The sequence below is a fragment of the Ostrinia furnacalis genome, unplaced genomic scaffold, assembly GCF_004193835.3.
Source record: "Ostrinia furnacalis isolate ACB-3 unplaced genomic scaffold, ASM419383v2 OfSCF4915, whole genome shotgun sequence".
Lineage (NCBI taxonomy): Eukaryota > Metazoa > Arthropoda > Insecta > Lepidoptera > Crambidae > Ostrinia > Ostrinia furnacalis.
In genome coordinates, this window is record NW_021135154.1 from 155878 (window position 1) to 178762 (window position 22885).

Below are 22885 nucleotides of genomic sequence, written 5' to 3' on the forward strand. Positions count from 1 at the left end.
ACATTCTTTTGGTATTAAACTGTAGTAAAATATTGAAGATTGTGACTTTTTTTTAAATTAATGATTATTAATATCTTTAATTGATAGTATTTTCTTAGTGGTAACATTAGTTTTGTACTTTAACTATAATGTGATTATTAACATAAAGCCTTCTATTTCTAATTATATTATATTCTTGTATAATTACTATGGTATTCGTTCGTATAAACATGGTATACAAATATTAATTTATAAAACGTAAAATACTTTAAAAAGAAAATAATATGGAATGTTCGCTGTCATTATTTAGTGAATAATCGTTTATATATTTTATATTATGTATTAGATACTGTATTAAAGGCATTTCTGTTTAATACTTATGAAGTTAACATAAAAAGATTATACATTACGATTATTGTACAATTTTACTATAATCTAAGTTTGGAATTACATTTTTACAAGTAAAATTAAGTATTTCGTAAAATATTATGCCTTAAAATAAAATCTGATCTTATGATACAATAAAATTAATAACATACAAATTGAGATCGCCTACAGAAGATTAGGAATTACAAGTTTTCAACAAAAAAAATATTCGTCAATACATAATGATTCGAGTATTCAAATAATTTTACATTAATATAACTTTGGTAACAATAAAAAAGGTAATATAAACTTAAAATATGCTTAATAGCCGTCTTATTTTTACATGCACTACAATATACAAAACTAAATATATTTAAATCTTACTGAGTAACTCACACTAAATAACTTGAATAATAATAAAAAACAACTTACCTTCACTTCTGTCAAAATAAATTAAATACGCGTTGCGGTTGATCCTTATCGTTCCGAATGTGTTAATCGAATCTCATCCTTATCCTTCAACAAAGTAAGCTGATAGTGCCGTTATCGCTTCCGAGTAGTAAGAGCCTGTTTAGCGGCAGCACTGCCATGCAAGTGAGCACTCCCTTGAAGGTGTCTGACCTTAGCTTGGTGCTGGAGAACGAAGCCTCCTGGTCAAGGGAGGTGTGGACGCCTATACGGTTGTTGGTGGTGCCTGAAATCAGCTCATTGTAGTACACTGACAGGCAATGGACGGGTTCTGTGCTGCCTCTGCGGGAAAAACAATTGGTCAGTGAAAAAATATGCTGATATTGGATTTCAGATGGAAATGTTCAACTAAAATCTATCACAACTACATCACCATAATCATCAGATCATTTAGTCTCTATTGCAGGATAACAATCAGACTAAGTCGCCAAGTCGAGCGCGAAGCAAACACTGCCGTACCATCCTTTACTGGAACCATTTCGCCGCATTTTTAGGCCCCTATTTGAGAACCTCTGGATAAAGCCAAGTCACACAACATTAACTAATAATAAAGAAAACGCATTAAGGAACCATAAACTTGGCACGACTTTGTCTAGATTTCATTACTTTTTAGAGAAAAATAAGCAGCTCCATCGAGACTTGGCTAGTTTTTTACAGAATGTTTTTGGTGGGATTCACCAGAGGCAAATATGGATTTAGTCAATTATCACGCTGGCCAGACGGGTTGAAGATTGATATTCGTATTTGTCCTTCAGTCGCGACATACGACATGAAGAATGGTTACTATTCTACCCTATCGGAATCACAAGGCTGGCAGTTAGCTAGCTGTACCAGGCCTGTTCATCTCCGCGAGTTTACATCATAAACAAAACAAGCACGATGGCACCCTACACGATTACTATTCGCCAAGGCCTCACATACACGCGTATTCTTGTGTATGATGGAAAAAAATAAAGAAAATGGTGTACTATAAATACTGTGCAGTATTTAACTGCCTAAATAATAATAAAAACACAGAATGTACTTTTTTAAGTTGCCTGAAGACACTGAGAGGTAAATAAGTGGTTAATATTATTCATGATAATTCATGCTTAATCATGTGTTTCCTCCGCATACATTTTTTTAAATACCTTCGCGATGTAAACCTTCTGTACGTAGTACCACAGAATAATAATAAGTACTACGTACAGAAGTTTTACTTCGCGAAGGTATTTAAAAAAATGTATGCTCAATGTCATTAAAAATATGGTGTAATTTAGCCTGTCTCAAGAGTCAAGCACCATTTTGTTGACAAACGTCAGTGATCGGCACTGCGCCGAAGCTATAGGGCTGACTTCGGTAAAATGATGTGACGTGAGGTGCCAAACTGCGGAAAATGGCGGAGGAAATACATGATTTAGCATGAATTATCATGAATAATATTAACTACTTATTTACCTCTGTGTCTTGAGGCAACTTAAAAAAGTAAATTCTGTGTTTTTATTAATATGTAGGCAGATAAATACTGCACAGTATTTAGTACACCATTTTCTTTATTATCTTCCATCATACACAAGAATACGCGTGCGTGAGTCAATGTTCGCTCGTATGTGAGGGCTTGTCGAATAGTATCCTGTAGGTGGCCATCGTGCGTGTTTTGTTTTCGATGTAAACTCGCGGAGATGAACAGGCCTGGTAGTAGATTATTCTGTGGCTGTACGTACTTGAGATGCGCGATGAGCTCTCCGTCGTCGGGGCGCCACAGCGCCGTGACCTGGTCCAGCCCCGAGCTCAGAAGTCTGTGCTCGTCCACCACGGCGAGGCGAAGCACCTGGGTATAAAGAGGGAAAGTTCGTAACTTTGTTAGTTGGATCTCTGGAAGTACTTAAACGGACGACGCATGGCCGAGGTTGGGTCTAGTCGCTGCGAAGAAATATAAGGTAATGCGTTTTTATTGATTGATAGCCTACATTATTCCTGAGTAACATAGGTTATGTCGTTTTGTGACAGATTGCGTTCACGCAGGCGAAGTCACAGCACTAGACAATATGTTTTTTCCAATTTACCAATTAGGCTATCATCTAACTTTAACAAACATCAAAAGTATATCAAACTCCATACAAAAAAAACACCGATTAACGTCATAGCTATGGTTAATGTTAGGTGGTGCAACTCAGCTTTAAAGTTCTAATTGTAATAACAGAAGCATATTATTATGTGTCAGTACTTTAGCGTAACTACCTCACTCACTACACATAATTTGTTTACTTGAGTTTCGCGTTGTGCGATAGCGTTAAGAATGTGGCACTGACCTCCCCGTCGTGCGCGCGCCAGTGCGCCCGCGCGTGGCCGGCGCGCAGGTCCAGCACGGCCACGTGTCCGCTGGCCAGCCCGCACGCCGCCCAGCCGCCTGCTGCGCACACGCACAGGCAGCGGACTAGCGTGGTCGTGCTCATTGGCAGCTGTAGGGAAATATAAATAAACACAATGATATTATAGAACTATAAGATATGTTACGTTCATAGAAATTACGATTTTAATCCGTTCCGAGCTATTCCAAATTTGCACACATTGACAAATGTAACTGATAAGTGAAACAAAAGATACGAAATAGCACGCAAATGAAAGAGATAGCTATAGTTTTTAACGATTCTGCACTAACTAATCTATGTCCGCAGCGCACGCATCCTTATCGCTCTAACGTCAAAACAAGATCGCTTTCTCTTTCTTAACTTGAACATGGCGCATGGCGTCTTGATTGTTTGCATAAATAATTGAAAATATAAATACTAAATAATTTTACATAATCACATGTGGTAAGAGATCCTTTGTATTTTGTTTACTTTAGAGTCATAATTGGTACACTTTCGAAACACACACGATGGCATTTTTTATTTATTTTGGTAAGAACACAGGAACTTACGGTGTGGTACGCACGCGATTGCGCACGACGCAGGCCACACGAAGACTATAAACACAAGACGTCCCAATTGGGACGTATTTGAGTATTCACAGCGCGAACACTTATAACATATCTGCTTTTGTTTTTATACAATATCATTGAATAAACATTAATAAACTAACCTCATTTTAAATTCTAATTTTATTTCACAAATTACTAATTAGTTCCGTTAACCGCTCGTGCTAAGCTATGATACGAATAGCTGAATAGCTTACTATCTAGCATTTGTAGAGCAATAAAATCGTTTGTCGGAGCGACTCCCAGCAGTAATATATTAATGACTTTTGCAAGTGTTGTGTCTGATTTAATTATTATTAGCGATACTACTCACTTTAGGTTCCTAAAAATAGAAGTAAAGAAATAGAACATCAGTGCCGCCTATCTCTTAAGAAAGATAAAGACTATCATCCTGACTAAATTACCTTCAAGTCATGCGTGTAGTTGCAGGCCCGGGCGTCGATGAACTTGAGAGTGGCGTCTGTAGTAGCAGCCAGCACCGTCGCGGAAGCGTCGCCCAGCGTCCGCACTATGCTCACGGGACACTTTATGTTGTCCAACTGTGGAACAAAATTGTACACTGACAAACATTGACTAATATGTATAACAAATCAAATCACTTGAAAAATTATTTTCAAATACAAGCTCTATTGAAAAACTACGTTACTCTTCATATCAGCCACCAAAACTACGGGAGCGCTGGTCATATGCCATACCAAATGACAAAGTGAGTGATTAATTGTATTCTTCAGCTCCCGCAAACGTATTGAACCAAATGGGAATTCTTGTATTGAACCAAAAAAGAGTCCCATATAATTATGAGCAACACGGAGTCTGTGGATATCACGCCACTGTGGGAGCGATAAGACATTTGCACGTTGTGGCTTCACGCAACCTTAACTATAACTAGTGATTGCGGGGGTTAGAATGCTCATCCCGATAAAATTTTACCAAGGCTTTTTTTTATCCATTTAAGACGATACATTTGTCGTTTAAAATCGACGATAATACTGTATCTTGACACGCATCCTATTTCTAAGACATTATTTTCATAACTGACCTGAGACACCACACTCTCCATAAAGGGATCCCATATGTGCACCACAGAATCAGTAGAGACGGCCAGCCGCAGCGAGTCCAGGAAGGCTAGCGACAGCACGCCTTTTTTGTGGCCCGTGTACGTCCAGTTGCATTGTGTAGTTGCGTTGCCGTCGCCCTGGGGAATAAGATATTATGTTTAAGGAGGTTGAAAATCTATGCATGGTTTTACAGGTAAGCGCTTTTGTTTATTTGTTTTTTTTTCAATAGCAACGATGTAAGGAACATTCTCTAAAAGAAAAAAGTCAGTCCAATTGACAATCAAATTAGTTGTCTGTCCAACTGTAAGATATGATTTTCAATAGCTTTAACTGAGAGTACAGAGTAGAGTAGCGTAAAAGTAATGTCATATTGTTAAGCAAATTCTGTGAGGAGAATTTTTGCAGTTTGTCAATTGACTAAAGGGCTATAAGCTAACGTATTGCACTCGATTCGACCGATGCGGTGATTCGATCCAGGTCGAAGAGTTTATCTAAAGCCTGGTCCGTGAGTACGTAGTATTTTGTCCAATGACCCCAAGCTACCCATCCTTATCGCTCGCGCGTAATTATGTTACTGTCGCGCTTGCACACTCACTGCGGGGCGCCCGTGGCACAGTCGCGACAGCAATATAATAAGGATAAGGATGGGGTAGCTTGGGGTCATTGGACAAAATTCTACGTGCTCACGGACCTACGTGCTAATGTTCATTCTGACGAAACACTTGGACGTCACACGTGGCATTGGCAGAATCGTGGTTACTATCTTTGCCACCAAATAGAAAAAATCGTAAGCACCGACCTGGTTGCGCAGCGACCACAAACGCACGCACTTGTCCTTGGAGTTGTAACCTATGTTTCACAAATATCCTTGGACATCCTTGGACATTTTACACTGAGCTTCTAGTCCCAAACTAAGCAAAGCTTGTACTATGGGTACTAGACAACGGATATAAACATACTTAAATACTTTTTTTTTTGTAAATACATACATATTATACATAGAAAACACCCAGTCCAATACAAACAAATATGTTCATGCACACAAATATTTGTACTGTGCGGGAATCGAACCCGCAACCTCCGGAATAGTAGTCCGTTTCGAACCACTACACCAAACGGCCGACAACGGCCGAAATAAACATTTTTGATTTGATTTCAACAAATGAGCACAAACCTGGTTGCGCAGCGACCACAGACGCACGCACTTGTCCTTGGAGTGTTGTACCTATGTTTCACAAATAAACATTTTTGATTTGATTTGAACGAATGATCACAGACCTGGTTTCGCAGCGACCACAGGCGCACGCACTTGTCCTTAGAGTGTTGTACCTATGTTTCACAAATAAACATTTTTGATTTGATTTGAACAAATAAGCACAAACCTTGTTGCGCAGCGACCACAGACGCACGCACTTGTCATTGGAGTGTTGTACCTATGTTTCACAAATAAACATTGTTGATTTGATTTGAACGAATGATCACCTGGTTGCGCAGCGACCACAGACGCACGCACTTGTCCTTGGATTGTTACCTATGTTTCACAAATAAACATTTTTGATTTAATTTGAACGAAAGATCACAGACCTGGTTTCGCAGCGACCACAGACGCACGCACTTGTCCTTGGAGTGTTGTACCTATGTTTCACAAATAAACATTTTTGATTTGATTTGAACGAATGGTCACAGACCTGGTTTCGCAGCGACCACAGACGCACGCACTTGTCCTTCGAGCCGCTCATGAAGCTATGCTCGTTGTCGAGCGCGTGTAGCGACTTGACGGCGGCCGCGTGGCCCGCGAACGTCTGCAGCTTGATCTGCTTGAGGTTGAAGCGCGTGTCTTTATCGGGCCGCCCGATCTCGTGCTCCCAGTAGATGAGCCAGTCGCCGCGGAGGTGTCTGGAAATGATTTTGATCTTTATAGCAGAGGTTATAGCGGTCATTATACAAAAACATGTCACACGGTGCGTTGCGACGTCTTTCGTCAACGCAGCGCACGCACAACGTCAAGCAGTTGAAGTAAGTAATGAGGAAAGGGAAAGCAATCTCCGAAAACGAAAAAAACCCTAGATATGCCAATTTGACTAACGTCTTTCGAACGTCGCCGGTTTGCCAGCGCCTGCGCAGCGTCTGTCTCTATAAACAATTCAGTTTGGGATAATAGAAATTGTACTTTTATGTTTTACAATTGGGATGATGACTGAGTAATGAAATCGAATTTTATTTATCCGTCAGACAGATAATAAAAAAATATTGGACACGTATTTTTCATTTTTTTTCATAATCGAATAATTACAGTATTATATTGAGTTGCAATGTCGCGTGACGTCACTTCTAAGTAAAAAATCTACATAGGCGTGACGTAACGCGCCATTTCAACTCGATGTAGAACTGTTATTATTTAATTATGAAAAAAATAAAAAATACGCATCTAATATTTTCTAATTATCATGTCTGGACGGACTAAATAATTGAAATGTTGTTGTCTTTGCTTACCTGTTGCTCTTGATCCCATTGTCCATCTTGCACGCCACGACATCAAAACCGTGTCCCACGCCCGCTGCGCCCGCGCTCGCTTCCGTAGCGACATCTATTCGGTTCCCAACTAGAGTTACGTTGGAACCGAAGCTGTTGGAGCTTGACATGTGGTCCATGACCAGGTCAGGTTTCGTGGGAGTAATGTCTATGCTCTTCCGGCTGATAGGCTCGTCACTGAATGAGGTTTGCACGCGTTTCTCCGGGCGGGATATGAGCGGTGAACTGCGGAAGATTGAGATAGTTGTGAGGTCATAATATTTATTATGTTTTGCTATTTATTTATAGTACCTACAATCCTACAGCATTACTGGAGTTAAGAATTTATAGATGCGCAGGTGTAGCGTGACTAGAATTTGCAGATCTATGTGACCTTCAATCACATCGAATTACAGCAGTTTCAAACTAATAAGAGACCGCGTATTTTGGACTTAGTAATTAGTACCGAACTGCAATCTCTCTCAATGAGGGTTTTCGCGTATGAAAAATCTGCTAGATGGCAATACGTAGACGTGAGGTCTAAATGCTGCATGATTGGTTATTTTTGACATGACATTGACAGATATGTCAAAATTCACCAATCACGTAGTAGTTAGACCTCATATCTACGTCTTGCCATCTAGTGGATTTTTCATACGCGAAAGCCCTCATTTTCACGCTGTTTTTCAATCACTGTAACTGATAGTTGACCTTGAAACTTACTGACAAAATTTAGCAGCTTAAGTCACAATAAATATGACTGGCAATGTCCCAATGTTAAAAACGATGGAGTGGACTGTATGTAGAGATAGGCCTGCCGGTGGTGATATTATGCTAGAAGCAAGGAAACACTCCAAAATAGGGCCAAAAAGGTATATTGCTCAAGACATTAACACTAGAACACGAGAGCCAGTAAAAGCAACTTCAAAATCAATCAATCTAAAAAAAAAGTAAAAAAAACCATAAACAATATCAGAAAAGGATTGCTGGCCAAACTGCCAGCAACATCAGCTAACTGTACTATAACTATGATTTTACCTGATGTAGTGGTTCTGCTCATATTTGCGACAAAGCGCTCGTATAGTGTCGCTGTTCTTGAGGCAGCGCTCCATAGCGTCTGTTCCCACAAACTTGCTGAAGGTCGTGTAGGCTTTGTACGCCAGCTCGTCGTCAAACACCATGAGCAGTTCTTCTTGGGCCTGTGAAAAGGTATTATGATAAAAACTTCTTGGATCTTTTAGCAGTATGTATTTACAGGCAACTGAAACATGGCTGTATTGTAACTGCCAATTTTTGATAGAGGCCCTCTTCCGTCTGCCCCAATTGATCTCTAATGAAATCTCTCACCAATTTACAACGTCTCCAGTGAGCCTGGACACGTCTGGTATAGCGACATTTATTTGTTTATTTATTGTATTCATATCTGGTGCACAATACTATTTTGATTCTGGTATTATTATGAGCCAGATAAGGTATTCAGAAAAATCATCTTAGACCCCGGTCTGAACATTACATCACATTTTCTTAAGCGAGAGAATAGTTGATAGTCCTTCTCATCAGAGGTGGGTCAAAATTAATGGTCTTAAAAAGGGATGAATGAATGAATTATGAAAGAACGCGGGTTCGATCCCCGCCGCCGCTCGACTATTGTGGTGAGCTCACTCGTGACACAAGCATATTTAGCTTAGTACGAGGGGCTAACAGGAGTATTTGGGAGGTGCCTGGATGCGGGCGGCGTAGGACCAGTCGTTGTGGAAATCCTTGGGGGAGGCCTTTGTCCAGCAGTGGACGCCATTTGGCTGAAACGAACGAATTCTCAAAGATTGAATGAATAAATGGTAAAGGAATGAATGATGAAATGATGAATGAACGAATGGTGAACGACTAAATTTACTCATTACTAGCGGCCGCCCGCGACTTCGTACGCGTGGACCTCGTTTTACCCCCGTTAGATATTACGTTGATAGATGGCGTTTCACGGCTTCCCCGGCATGAATATTTACGAACGTCAAAAACAGTAGTTTGTCCAGCGCTGTAATGTGATTTTAACTAATGACGATAGATGGCGCTTTTTAGACACGTCTTATTTATTTATTGAAATTTATTTGTCACATACCGTCATAAATTATAGCCTACTAGCTTTCCGCCCGCGGCTTCGCCCGCGTGGAATTTTGTCTGTCACAGAAAAACTTTATCGCGCGCGTCCCTGTTTCAAAAACCGGGATAAAAACTATCCTATGTTCTTTCCCGGGACTCAAACTATCTCTATGCCAAATTTCATCAAAATCGGTTGCGAGGTTTAAGCGGGAAAGCGTAACAGACAGACAGACAGACAGACAGACAGAGTTACTTTCGCATTTATAATATTAGTTGGGATATGTTAATCTGGGTTATAAACAATAATACTGTAATGTTTCAACAAAATCCGTTCAGTAGTTTTTGCGTGAAAGAGTAACAAACATTCAGACATCATGACATCCAGACATCCAAACTTTCGCCTTTATAATATTAGTAGAATCTCACCGTAAGCACAGCGGGGTCGGGGATCCGGTCGCAGGGCGCCGGCGGCGTGCAGGCCAGGTCGGGCAGGTCGGCGCGCTGCACGCGGCCCTCGCGCACCGTCCACTCGACCGTCGACCCGTCGCGGCACAGCTCTAAGAAACCCTCCGACCGAGCCTCGGCGGAATCCTCCGGTGGCTGCGGGAAAATAATGGGTAAAGATATTGGCAACCAAAATAAAATGAGACTCGAGCGCGACAAGATCTAGGGAGCCCTAAGGCCCGAAACTGCGGTATGCGGACGCCCACGCGGTTTCATACGAAAGTCCTCCGCGCGGGTGCCCGCGACGGAGCATTTTGTATGAAACCGCGCGGGTTCCCGCTTAACGCAGTTTCTTCCCTAAGACAGACCCCTCTATGATTCCTCCGGTGGTTGCAGGAAAATAATGGATAGCCATTGGCAACCAAAATAAAATGAGACTCGAGCGCGACAAGATCTGGGGAGCCCTAAGACAGACCCCTCTATGATTCCTCCAGTGGTTGCGAGAAAAAGGATAGTTAAAGACATTGACAAAAAAAAATAAAGTGCGACTCGAGCGCTACCAGTTCTAAGAAGCCTTCAACTGAGTGCTTATAATGTATAAGCATTGGCAACGCGATTGTGATGTGGCTTGAGCGCTACCAGCTTCAGGAAGCCCTTCGACCGACCCTCCGCTGAATCCTCCAGTTGCTGCGGGGAAAAGGGATAGTTAAAACCATTTTGCAACGCGAATAGAGTGCGACCTGCTCTAGGAAGCTCTTCAATCGGCTCTTCGCTGTCTTCTGTGGTGGTTACGGAGAAATAATAAGTATTGGTAACGCAACTACAATTTCGAGCGCTGACCCTCCGCTGACAGAGGTGATCCTTCAACGGAGGATTCCGTTGGCTACCAAGAAAAAGAACGCATCGACTGCGACTGCAAAAAATGCCGCAACGTTAACTCCACAGACTGCAGCGCTTCTTAAAGTTTACATACACGGATTAGAGTAATATCTGCTCACCTTATCAGCATTGACTTCGTCTTGTTTGGGCCAGTTTTCTGTTTTCCCCGTCGCTTTGTCAAATGCCAAGAAAAACCTGTAATTAAAACAGTCTTGATTAGCAAACAAGGCAATAATCTCACTGTTTGTCTTTTTGAAATTAAACCTGTCATGATGATTGACACCGTCTGGGCCTTTTCAACGTCGACGACCAATGAACGTTTAGGGCTATATTTCACCGGGACACCATGGCTACCAACAAAATGTATACAGTTTTGCGCAACCAAAAGGACACTAGGTGAGTAACTCTCTATAGAGCTGTATACATTTTGTTGGTAGCCGGCGACTGGTTGCGCCGCTATGGTGTCCCGGTGAAATATAGCCCAGCAACGCGTTACACACTTTTATTGCTCAGCGCGGATGGCGAGGAGAGGTATGTCACGAACAAGTTTTTAATTTTATCAGCGAAGAACACGGCAGTAGCGTGTACAGGTTTTAAGAGGACAGGATTAACAAATTCATTTTTGATTTCCATTGTAATTTAGTTTCACTCACCGCTGCACGGCGTGCACGCACAGATGGCGGCGCGTCATCTCGGGCCCGACGCGCAGCGCGAGCGCGTGCAGCGCGCCCAGCAGCTTGCGGGCCAGCGCGCCGCGCGCCGCCGCGCCACTGGGGTAAGAAGACCGGCTGGTGGACGCCAGACGCAGCGCTGGCTGCAGGATGGACTTCAGGAATGTGTCCTGGAAACGTATCGGTCGGTGAGTACTTCTGTAAAGTAGCGGCGTAAGGCCTCAGCCTCGAGTTTAGCGGGCAGCGGGGCGGGAGCGGCGGCGGCGCGGGAGCGGCAGGATCTTATGCGTAAAATCAAATAGACCGGTTCTCGAAAACAGCGGCGCGGGAGCGGGCAACGAGCGGGCAGCGCACTCCTTCTTTTGCCCACAATAAATCGAGCGTTAGGAATAAATTTGAATCGAAATAAAATTGTCGCCGTTGTTCAGACATTTCGTTTGCGAATAAAAACAGATATCTCGACAACACAACCCCGAACACAACACTTCGCCGCTAAAGCGCCGCGCGAGCTGCCCGCTTGTTTCGAGAACGGGTCTGCGTTGCCCGACGCGCAGCGCGAGCGCGTGCAGCGCGCCCAGCAGCTTGCGGGCCAGCGCGCCGCGCGCCGCCGCGCCGCTCGGGTACGACGACCGGCTGGTGGACGCCAGGCGCAGCGCTGGCTGCAGGATGGACTTCAGGAATGTGTCCTGGAAACGTATCGGTCGATGAGCACTTATGTCGTGACTTTGCTCGAGTGGGTCACAGTCTTCTGCGAGCCAAAACACGAAAGGATTGTGAACTACAACAACATTTTTTTTTAATCATCATCATCATGACGTCCACTGTTGAACATAGGCCTCGTCCAATTTCTTAAAATAATTTCTTAGTAACTAGCGGCCGCCCGCGACTTCGTACGCGTGGATGCCGTTTTACCCCCTTCATCTATCTTACGCAATTTAGATTTTTTCATACAAATGTTTTTTCCCGCTAACTCCCGTTCCCGTGGGAATTTTGCAATATCCTGTTGTAACTAAGCTTTAAGTTTACTAAGGTACCTGCATGCCAAATTTCAAGCGTCTAACTTGAGCGGTTTGGATTTTTCATACAAAAGGATTTCCCGCTACTTCCCGTTTCCGTGGGAATTTCGGGAATTCCTTGTTGTAACTAAGCTTTAAGTTTACTAAGGTACCTACATACCAAATTTCAAGCGTCTAACTTAAGCGGTGTAGATTTTTCATACAAAAGAATTTTCCCGCTAATTCCCATTCCCGTGGAATTCCTAAGTATACTATAACCTGCCCAGGAGTATGAAGAATAATTGTACCAAGTTTCGTTAAAATCCGTCAAGTAGTTTTTGTTTCTATAAGGAACATACAGACAGACAGACAGACACACAGACAAAAATTTTACTGATTGCATTTTTGGCATCAGTATCGATCACTAATCACCCCCTGATAGTTATTTTGAAAATATATTTCATGTACAGAATTGACCTCTCTACAGATTTATTATAAGTATAGATTTGTTATTACATAAATTATTAATAGTCCCGTTAGCCTAGTACTAAGCTAAATATGCTTGTATCACGAGTGAGCTCACCGCAATAGTCGAGCGGCGTCGGGGACCGAACCCGCGTTCCCCAGATTACGAGTCGGCCAGTCTGACCCCTTCACCGTTCGGCTATCGTGGCTGCAAACGATAGCCGAACATAAATATGAATTAAAATCCAAAACCATTACGAAATTATTCAAAAATAATAGGATTATCACGATTTTGTACTTGGTCACACATCGATCGATTGAGAAAGTCCAGTTTCCCTATGCACACTGTCAGCCCCATAGAATATTTGACTTTAGTTCTTTGCAGCAAATAATCTTCTCCTGTCTAAACACCATCCGTCATAAAAATTGGCTCCCCACTTCTTCAACCTTCAACACTCTTTCTTGCCCAGTATACCTACTTATCAGCAACTGCTCCACGACCTTGGACGTGACGACTGACATGTAAAGCGCCGGCGCCGGCAGCCAACAGCAACGAGAGGCAATAGGCAATAAGTTCTCCCATGTGCGACAGGTATTTAAATATTATGAGCTGTTCCATTACCCTCAAGGTTCTTTTTTGTTTATCCACAACGAGGAAGCTCTTGGCCTGTATCTCACCTGATGGTAAATGATGATCAGGCTGAAGGTGGAAGCGAGCTTCACCCGGAATCCTCAACCACGGAGGAACTGGCTATCATATCTCCAACTGACTAAACACAACAATGCTTCTAACAATGTTGTTATGGCGACAGACTTAGGTAAGATGGTGGTAGCTAGCCAGGCGGACTTAGAACAAGCCCTACCACCAACCAAACCGAACAGAAAAATCTGCCCCCACTGGGAATCGAACCCGGGACCTCTGCGTCTGAAGCAGGTGGTCGTACCACTAGACCACAGCGGCGGTTCTTTCCTACCCAGTACAACCAGGCCTATTCATCTCCGCGAGTTTAACAAAACACGCACGATGACCCACCTACAGGATACTATTCGACAAGGCCTCACATACGAGCGAACATTGACTCACGCAAGCGTATTCTTGTGTATGATGGAAGAAAATAAAGAAAATGGTGTACTAAATACTGTGCAGTATTTAACTGCCTAAATAATAATAAAAACACAGATGTACTTTTTTAAGTTGCCTCAAGACACTGAGAGGTAAATAAGTAGTTAATATTATTCATGATAATTCATGCTAAATCATGTATTTACTCCGCCATTTTCCGCAGTTTGGCACCTCACGTCACATCATTTTACCGAAGTCAGCCCTATAGCTTCGGCGCAGTGCCGATCGCTGACGTTTGTCAACAAAATGGTGCTTGACTCTTGAGACAGGCTAAATTACACCATATTGTTAATGACATTGAGCATACATTTTTTAAATACTTTCGCGAAGTAAAACTTCTATACGTAGTACTTATTATTATTCTGTGGTACAACTTACCAGCAACTGCTCCATGACCTTGACGTCGGACATGTAAGGCAGCAGGTACTTGACGAGCTGCAGGCACGCCACCACGCCGCCTTCCAGAGGCGCCGACAGCCGGCGGCGACAAGACGCTATCAGCTCACCCATGTGCGGCAGGTATTGGAATATTATAAGCTGTTCCCCGTACATTGCTGAAAGAATATGGATGGACATGATTGAGAATCGTGGTGACAGGTATTATAATACCGTTTGTTGGGGGCAAATACCAGTGTACTAAATAAGAGTAGGTATCTATAGCTATAGTCTGGTCTGCGAGCACGTAGAATTTTGTCCAATGACCCCAAGCTACCCATCCTTATCGCTCGCGCGTAATTATGTTGCTGTCGCGCTCACACACTCACTGCGGCCGCCCGTCGCACAGTCGCAACAGCAATATAATTACGCGCGAGTGATAAGGATGGGTAGCTTGGGGTCATTGGACAAAATTCTACGTGCTCACAGACCGGGCTTTACTGTAAGTCATCAACGCTTAGTATACCAATAGGTATCTAAAATAGTTATCTAGAAAGCATAGTACAAAAAAACTTTGACTGGCATAGGAGTTTCTAACTGGTGTGGAATTCGGACAGTAAAAAAATCCAAAGATATATCCTTACCTACAATGGCAGTGAGGCACTTAATAACTTTCATCGCGTTTCTATCGCCAACCACCCGGCTGTTTATCACAGATATCTCGTCAAACTCATCCCTCTCGTCTCCCTCGCACAGAGTGAGGTTATCTTTCCCGATATAACACAAAGTCAACATCTTGAGCAAATTCCTCGTAATATACCTACAGGTCAACACCGGACCGAGCCTGTGAGCCAGCCAGATGAGGCTCTCCGAACTCATATCCGATATCTTGCAAGGAGTCGAGTCTTTATACGCCTCGCTGCACTCCACGTCATTAAAACTACGCGAAGTGCTCGCAGGAAACACTTCCAAGTTCCTATTGAATTCCAAACTTTTGACTTGACGCGCGTGAGAATCCTTCCGCACTTCCAAATCGTCAGTTCTAGAATCTTCTTCCGCGAAATGCAAATAACTTGTAAACATCGGTTTGGATGGAATATCTATGGTAGGTGACATCGGAGCTTTTTTTGGAGTATCTTGAATCTCCTCATTTTCGGTGATTACCACACTGACATCTTTTGAATTCGCTGAGCTTGTAAAATACTGCTTGGATGCCGGCGAAGAGTATTCAGTCGAAGGCGAAGGAGTGTGTACCGTCGATTCATGCGCAGGATTCGAATTGCACGAGTCAATCGATTCGGCAGGCGATTTACTTCTGCTGTTACGACTCGGCAGTCTCTCCTTATCAGTTTCAAAATGAAACAGCTCATTTTCACTTCTTGTATCGCTGTCCTTCTCTTTCAACACTTCGCTAACTTCAACTACACTCTTTTCTACACTCGGCGTCGCTACGTGCTCCGAACCATACGACGTGTCAGGTGAGAATATATCAGTAGTTGTGGACAAGGCATTTTTGACGTTATCATCGGAGTACCTAGGTTTCTTATTGATTGTCAATCGATTGTGGCAAATGTGACCCGGAGATACGGCTTCCGTGCTATCGTCTTTATATCCACCTACCGCTTCCACTAAATGCTGAGTGAAATTATCTAGAAAACATTGAAGGCCAAGTCTCACCATCAGTTGCAGTAAAAAGATGTTGTGGTACAATTTGACGAATTTCTGTTTACCAGACGATCCGGTAGAACTTGAACCAGAATCGATGTCTGTTAGTTTGTGCTCTGATTTCTCCATCATGAGATCGTCATCTTCGTACAGATTCAGGATGTGCTTCAAAAGCTTTTTCTTCGTGGCTTCTGGCCCCAATGCTTTGCTTACTGTATCGAACAAATACCAAGCAGCTAACACTGATGTATCTCTATTCTTCAAGAGCTCTATGTAATGAGTCAGAAAGATGTCTAGCACGTCAAATTGGCTGTACGAGTTTATTTGGCACAAGAGAACGTCCAAATGCGACGCGCACGCTTGTATTTTGCCTTCTGCTATTCTTTGGCTGAAATACAATTTGGTTTTGTCGACATTTTGGTACTTTTCACATTGTATTCCATCGCATTCGTACATGTATAAGATGTTTAGTTCGTTACTTGTCAACTCGTATTCATGTAGGGTACTGAGGAGTTTGTACAGGGTGTTGAAACTTTGTGGGAATGGTATCAGATGTTGCATTAGTAACGGTTGAAGCAACTGAGATGCAGTCGGTGGTGGGAGCCCTTTGTCAGTGACGACGATCTTTTTCAACGGTTCCTCTTTTGGCACAAGCTCGTTTTTAAAACTCAAACTTGGAGGCTGAACGTTCAGTAATAAAGATGCTACGTAAGTAACACATTTCGGCAGCGTGCTGAAGTTATACTTCAAGACTGTCCGACAGCTATTATATCTTTCCATGAAATTATTACTAGTACTTCTCAATGGACGTATGTACTGATGAAGGAAGATTTCTACAATAAGGCACCCTATTACCAACATGTCCTGCCTTCGACTCTCCGTCACAAACTGCTTGTATATCGCAGCATCGGTCGTGTATCTTGGATTAAACGATCTGTTTTTCCTTTCCTTTAAAACATTTTCTAAATGAGCATCTTGGCTAAACTTCTTTAGGTAATTTTGGTCGTACGAGGCCAAGAACATGTGGTTGGTAAACGCTGTATCGTCAGACCCATCAATGCTCGATACACTGACGTTTGGCGTTTTCCTGACTTCTTGCTGCATAGGGAAATGGTTGAGGGCAGTAACAGTTTCTTTGGACTTTTCTTTGTCCTCCGCTTTGCTGAAGAAGCATTTGGTCCTGAAATTGTCCAGCGCTTCGAGAGCTTGTATGGAGGCCACCGGGTTGAATTCTTTCGGGAGATAGATGACTCCTTTGCCGAGTTCGGAGCGTTGGACCCTGTAATGCCTGGAGTGCGAGGAGGCCCGGGCTTCGGTGGACGCCTGCGAGTCTTCGTGCCTTTGGGTTTTGGAGAGGGATCGGGCGCGGCTGCCGCTCTTATGCCGAGAGCGCACTCTTTGGGGAGGAACGCTGAGTCGAGACACGTGTTGGGGGAGGCTGGTAGATTCTTCCTCTTCGTCGGATATTTCTTCAGAACTCTCCGGTTTGATGGATTTTCCTGCAGAGCAATTCGTACGTTTAAAATATGTAATTAGTGATGCAACAAATACGAATACTCGTATTCGCCGAATAGTAGACATTTACCGAATATTCGTATTCGGTGAAATAATAATTACGAATACGAATACCTATTTTTTTAATATTTTGTCACACACGTGTGTGTCTTCGAACACTATAGCCACAACGACATGACGGGAAAACCCCGGTCAGTATGTAATAAAATAGTAAGTTCTCTTCTGGAATATGACAGTCAATAGCAGGTCGATTGTACAAGTATTATTTTGTTTTGTCATTAGTTACAAAGTAAAGTGATACAATAACAAAAAAAAATGCTGTTTGTAAATTATAATTACTAACCCCCTTACTAATAAAAAGTTACACAGTTGTTGAACACTGTTTTAAAATGACATTTCCATACTAAACGTCACTTTAAAACACTGTTCAACGAGCGTGTAAGTTTTATTAGTAAGGGGGTAAAACATTAACCATAATAAAAAGAGTTAAATTTATGAGTATTTCATGACTATGTAGAGATATTCGTATTCGCCGAATAGTAGATTTAATATTCGTATTCGTTGCATCACTATAATTATGTAATGTAACAACAAAGGTTAAGTTGATTTTCAGATGAAGATAAAGACAGTACACACTGGAGTCTCTAGGCGCAGTCCAGTGAAGCCGCGGCGGCTGCGGCGGCAGCGGGCGCGGCGTTCGCGGCGGGTGCGGTGCCGCCAGCAACTGTGCCATGGCTCCCTTGCGAGGCACCGTGTGGCCGTCCACCAGCGATAGACATACATTCTTTGCCTTGATAGATGCTGCACCAGACAGCCTAAGATTAAAAAGGCATTAAAATATACCTGAAACTAGACATACATTCTTTGCCTTGATAGATGCTGCACCAGACAGCCTAAGAATAAAAAGGCATTAAAATATATCTGAAACTACCAATAAAAGAAAATTATGAGCAAAATATAGTGTGAGTCACGATAAAGTGCACATATGAAAATAGATGAAACAAGACCTATTTTTATCGAAAAAAAGAGGTCAAAATTTTTTTAAGTTTAAGTTTTTTTTTAAGTTATTACGTTTTCTTTACAATAAGTAATTGGAAGAAAAAAAATTCTACAAAAAATTAAGAATTAAATTAAAAATTAATAATTTCTAAAAAAAAAAAATTGTTGACCTCTTTTTTGTCGATAAAAATAGGTCTAGTTTCATCTATTTTCATATGTACACTTTATCGTGACTCACACTGTATAATAAGCTTATAATATACACTGACTTGTAACCAAACGTGATGTCGATCCAATGATGTAGATTTTCAGAAACATGAGTAGACTCCAGTGCTTCTCTGTGTTTTGTGATGAAGTCTTCGGCACACGTCGCCCATGAGGGTATCCCTAAATCCTATGGAAAAAATCGATATGATTGATTATCATAATGTATAAAGTCTTAGGGCATCATACAAGGACGATACGAGGCTGACTCGCGAACCTCACAAGTCAGAACGCTAACCAGTCGACTTAAAGCAAACACGCAAGCAGCCTCGCATTGTCAAATGCCTTATGAAAATTCTTTAAATATCCATAACTTTAGCAATATTACCGGCAAATCTTCATGTATGCTCTTGAACACAGTAGGATCAGTGTAGAATTCAGGTATGCATTCGTCAGGCGTCCACTCCTGCATACGCTGGATTGACGCAGGGTACTCTGCTGGGACCCACTTGTTTCTTACATATTTGCATAGCACTTCTTTTTGGGTCCTGTTAATAGAATAATACGATATTGTATCGACGTCTACACAATATATCTAAACACTAGCTTTTGCCCGCAACTTCACCCGCGTGAAATTTAATTTGTCACAGATCGTCATAAATTATAGCCTATACGTTATTCTTAATTATAAACAATAATACTGTAGTTTCGTCAAAATCCGTTCAGTAGTTTTTGCGTGAAAGAGTAACAAACATCCAGACATCCAAACTTTCTCATTATTAATATTAGTGGGATTGCTCTATGAATGAATAGAGAAATATTTATAGGTAGCAAGTTTTTATCAAGTAGGTATTAGTGTGTTAAGTCACCGTCGCTGGCCACCGGTGTGGCTGTGGCCGGTGGCCCATTTGCGCCGTGCCTTAGATAATTACCTGTGGCCGGACTAGCCTGTGGCCCATTTGCACCGAGCCTTAGATAATTACCTCCTAGCTAAGTAGACATAGCATGTGATGTCAGTTAGTGCGTCAGAGACGTGGTGCGGGATTTGTTCTGAGCAACTTCCGACGTCATAAGTCATGTCCAGCTGGCGATCGCCTTTGTTCAAGCGGTACTTTGACTTGGAGAGGTCTCGCCAGTTCCGCCCTAAAATCATAGACAATGCAACTATCTAAAACATAAAGAGGGTTTATGAATGTGTTTACTACTCAAGTAAATAAAAAAATATTATAATTCTATGCATAAAAACATAGGTGTAGACATATACAATAGGATGGGGGCTGTAGAATGGTAAAAATAGAAAATCTACATACTTTATGATACTAATTGCATAGAAAATAATAAACATTACCACATCTAGATGCAAAATCGGTCACCCATGGCACCATGAAATGTGCCTGGGGATCATCGGCACTCCTCCCAGCTAACGCGTTGAGGTGCAACAAGTAGTCCAGGTTTGATATCCTTCCCCGGACCCACAGCATGCACAGTTTTTCTAACTGGACAGCATCATTTCTCCAACACCACTCCTCCTTCTTAGCTTGACTCTGGCTATTGCTAGACACTACTGGAGTAGTCTGCTTACTCTTATTCTCATGTATAAGAGAGGCATCCAAACAATGAATGTTGTTTGTAACTAGAGGCAAGATCTGCAGCCACAAGTTTTCTGTCAAATAGATATCTTGCAATGTCAGATTGCCTAAGCTCAGACCTCTGTCACCCGTTGCCTTGGCCATGTGCAACAACTGGTATGTGAGGAACAATCCACGCCCATAATTCATATCGACCAAATGAGGGCTGAAATTCAAACAGTCTAATAAACTATGTTCATAATGCCCACCATATATTACAAAGTAGTTATTGTCAGTCTCTAATATGAATAAAGCTGATAACAAATTGACATGGGTTTCATATGATTTAGAAACATATTTATTTGGTGCTATCTCTTTGTATTCTACGAGCTTGCCAGAACTATCATGTTTAATCCTAATGATATTGCATCCATACAATCGAAATAATACTTCAGATAACAGCTGATCATGCTCTAACAAATTAACAATAGTGCTCTCTTTGCTGTTGGAGTCATTTTGGCAGTATTTTTTGTAGGACTCTTTCCACAGATTTCTTTGGTTATTCTGTGACACATATTGCAGGAGCTGTGAGAATGTGAGAGGTAGTTCAGTGGTGCCATCATTCAGTTTATACCGAGGCAGTGGTAGGACCTTGGAGGCTTTTTTATTCAACACCTAAAATACAAATAAACACAATTAAGTGGGCAAATAAAGAATTTGACAATTGAATAGTCACATGATACTAAAATTAACAGTTTTATTTATTTCTTTAACAAATTGGAATGTTCAAAGATCTAAACTGATTCAGTTTAGGAAAGACCTTTAAACAACATATTCACAGTAAATGAAGCTGCACATACCCTAATAAATATTTTCCTGAACGGATAGGGTACACTTTCACCAGGTTGTAGGGTAATAAAATCAACACTGTTCACAGAATTATCAACTTCCAAGTTTTTCAACCACTTCTTCAACCAAGTATTATGTACAACCACAGCACAAAGGTCTGTCGAAACTGTTGGAAATATATTTTTACTATTAAAACCTAATTCCTTAACAATGAATTCCATCTCAACACCTTTTGTTTTGTTTTCAAGCGAGGTTAGTGATAAAATGATTTTTGACATTAGATAGATGTTAGCAAGTAAGACCTGAATGTCTCCAACTTCCTCATTGGCCCTAGAGCAATTCCAAGTATACCATCAATAAAAGCCTAATTAGAGTCATCAAACCTCTCAGTCATTCAATTAGAGCCATTAGAACTTCATAACTATGAGTTGTTTTCTATGTGTAAGCTGAGGACACGTGTCTCCAGCTGACACATCTGTATCTTCGTAAATATTTATGCTACGATAATGTATTATACCTCAAAAATTACAGTCGAATCCAAATAGTAGGCTTTCCACTTTTCAAGACTTTAGCTCAAATACTGTTAAAACCACGATCAAAAAACTATGTGCGAGCTGGAGTACCGTGTCTCCAGCTTACACATCTGTATCTTCGTAAATATTTAAGCTACATCAATGTTTTATATCTCATAAATTAAAGTCGAATAAAAAAACCCGACTTCAATTCTTTCAAAGCTTTATTTCGAACCGTTTTCGAACTACGAACCGATACGTATGTGTAAGCTGGTGACACGTAACACACGGTGGATTATTAAAACCGTATAAGTTAGAGTTGCGTTTTAAAGATCAAATAATTCGTTATAATTCACGGAACCCTAAAGAAAGTGGAACTACGTAAGGTCATTTTTTGTGACAATCCTAACATTTTGGAAAAAATATTTTTTCTCGAAATTGCGGCCGAGTTAGAATATAGAAAAATTTCAGGTGATACAGCTTATTTTAAGAAATTTATCTGACCTAAGCAGAGATTCTACTTCGGCGTAGAAAAAGAGAAAAATAATAATTTCTTAAATTTAAAAAGTAATCATACTGTCGTTCCTATAACTACTTTTAAATAATTATAGGTGCAATAATATTCGCCATACACCAACCTACCTACCTGCAATGCAAAGAGAAGCTTAGTGTGTACGTCTCTTTAAATAATAATAAAATTGTAGTTTGACCCAGTACAAAATAAATTTTCTAAAATATTTTTAAAAAAATAATCTATAGCTATTTGTCACCTGGGTGTTTTAGTCTAACATTAATAATAAGTTAAACTTTGGATATTAGTGATAAAAACAGAATGTCACTTTTTCGGGTAAAAAAAAACACTGTGCATCCCCAGCCTGTGCATAGGAGCTATTGCAGTTATTGAAGAATGGACTAGGGTTATGGATGAAGGATGGAGGGACTGGTTACTGGGCTATGGATGGAGACTACGGGACACCTGCCTGGTTCATAGTCTCTGACTGAAAAAATGGCAGGCGGTGACTAGCCAGCGACTAAATGGGCCCCCCCTGGCGTCATGAGTCGTATAGACCGGACTGAGGGGCAACATTGGCGTCTGCCAGCTCAGGGGTGTAGAGAGGTGTGCTGCGCTTTCTCCGAAGTTACTCGCGGCGTTATGCCCTTTAACACTTCCACCCCTGGAGCA

At 41.6% G+C, this 22885-nt stretch overlaps 1 protein-coding gene across 1 annotated transcript; it reads right to left on the reverse strand.

Annotated features, from left to right (window-relative positions):
- Window positions 1-2: 2 nt before the first annotated feature.
- Wdr81 (WD repeat domain 81) lies at window positions 3-21489 on the reverse strand. Its single transcript, XM_028314788.1, has 19 exons — window positions 21202-21489; window positions 20122-21016; window positions 19757-19916; window positions 19162-19321; window positions 18839-18963; window positions 18207-18385; window positions 15035-17554; window positions 14394-14569; window positions 11415-11602; window positions 10881-10956; window positions 9865-10038; window positions 8380-8540; window positions 7324-7587; window positions 6519-6726; window positions 4812-4967; window positions 4177-4311; window positions 3105-3254; window positions 2517-2623; window positions 3-1095 (listed from the first exon to the last, which is right to left on the reverse strand). The coding sequence occupies exons 1-19, from the start codon at window positions 21466-21468 to the stop codon at window positions 864-866; spliced, it is 6333 nt and encodes a 2110-aa protein (XP_028170589.1). The 5' UTR covers window positions 21469-21489; the 3' UTR covers window positions 3-863.
- Between the last annotated feature and the right edge of the window lie 1396 nt (window positions 21490-22885).

What these genes read in the sequence shown, in the direction of transcription:
- Wdr81 (XM_028314788.1), bottom strand. Translation starts at nt 21,468, where the DNA reads ATGTCAAAAATCATTTTATCACTAACCTCGCTTGAAAACAAAACAAAA. An exon ending in GCATACATGAAGATTTGCCG is followed by an intron (nt 18,964 to 19,161) that starts GTAATATTGCTA and finishes TTTTTTCCATAG; the next exon opens with GATTTAGGGATACCCTCATG. An exon ending in TGCGTGCACGCCGTGCAGCG is followed by an intron (nt 10,957 to 11,414) that starts GTGAGTGAAACT and finishes TTTTAATTACAG; the next exon opens with GTTTTTCTTGGCATTTGACA.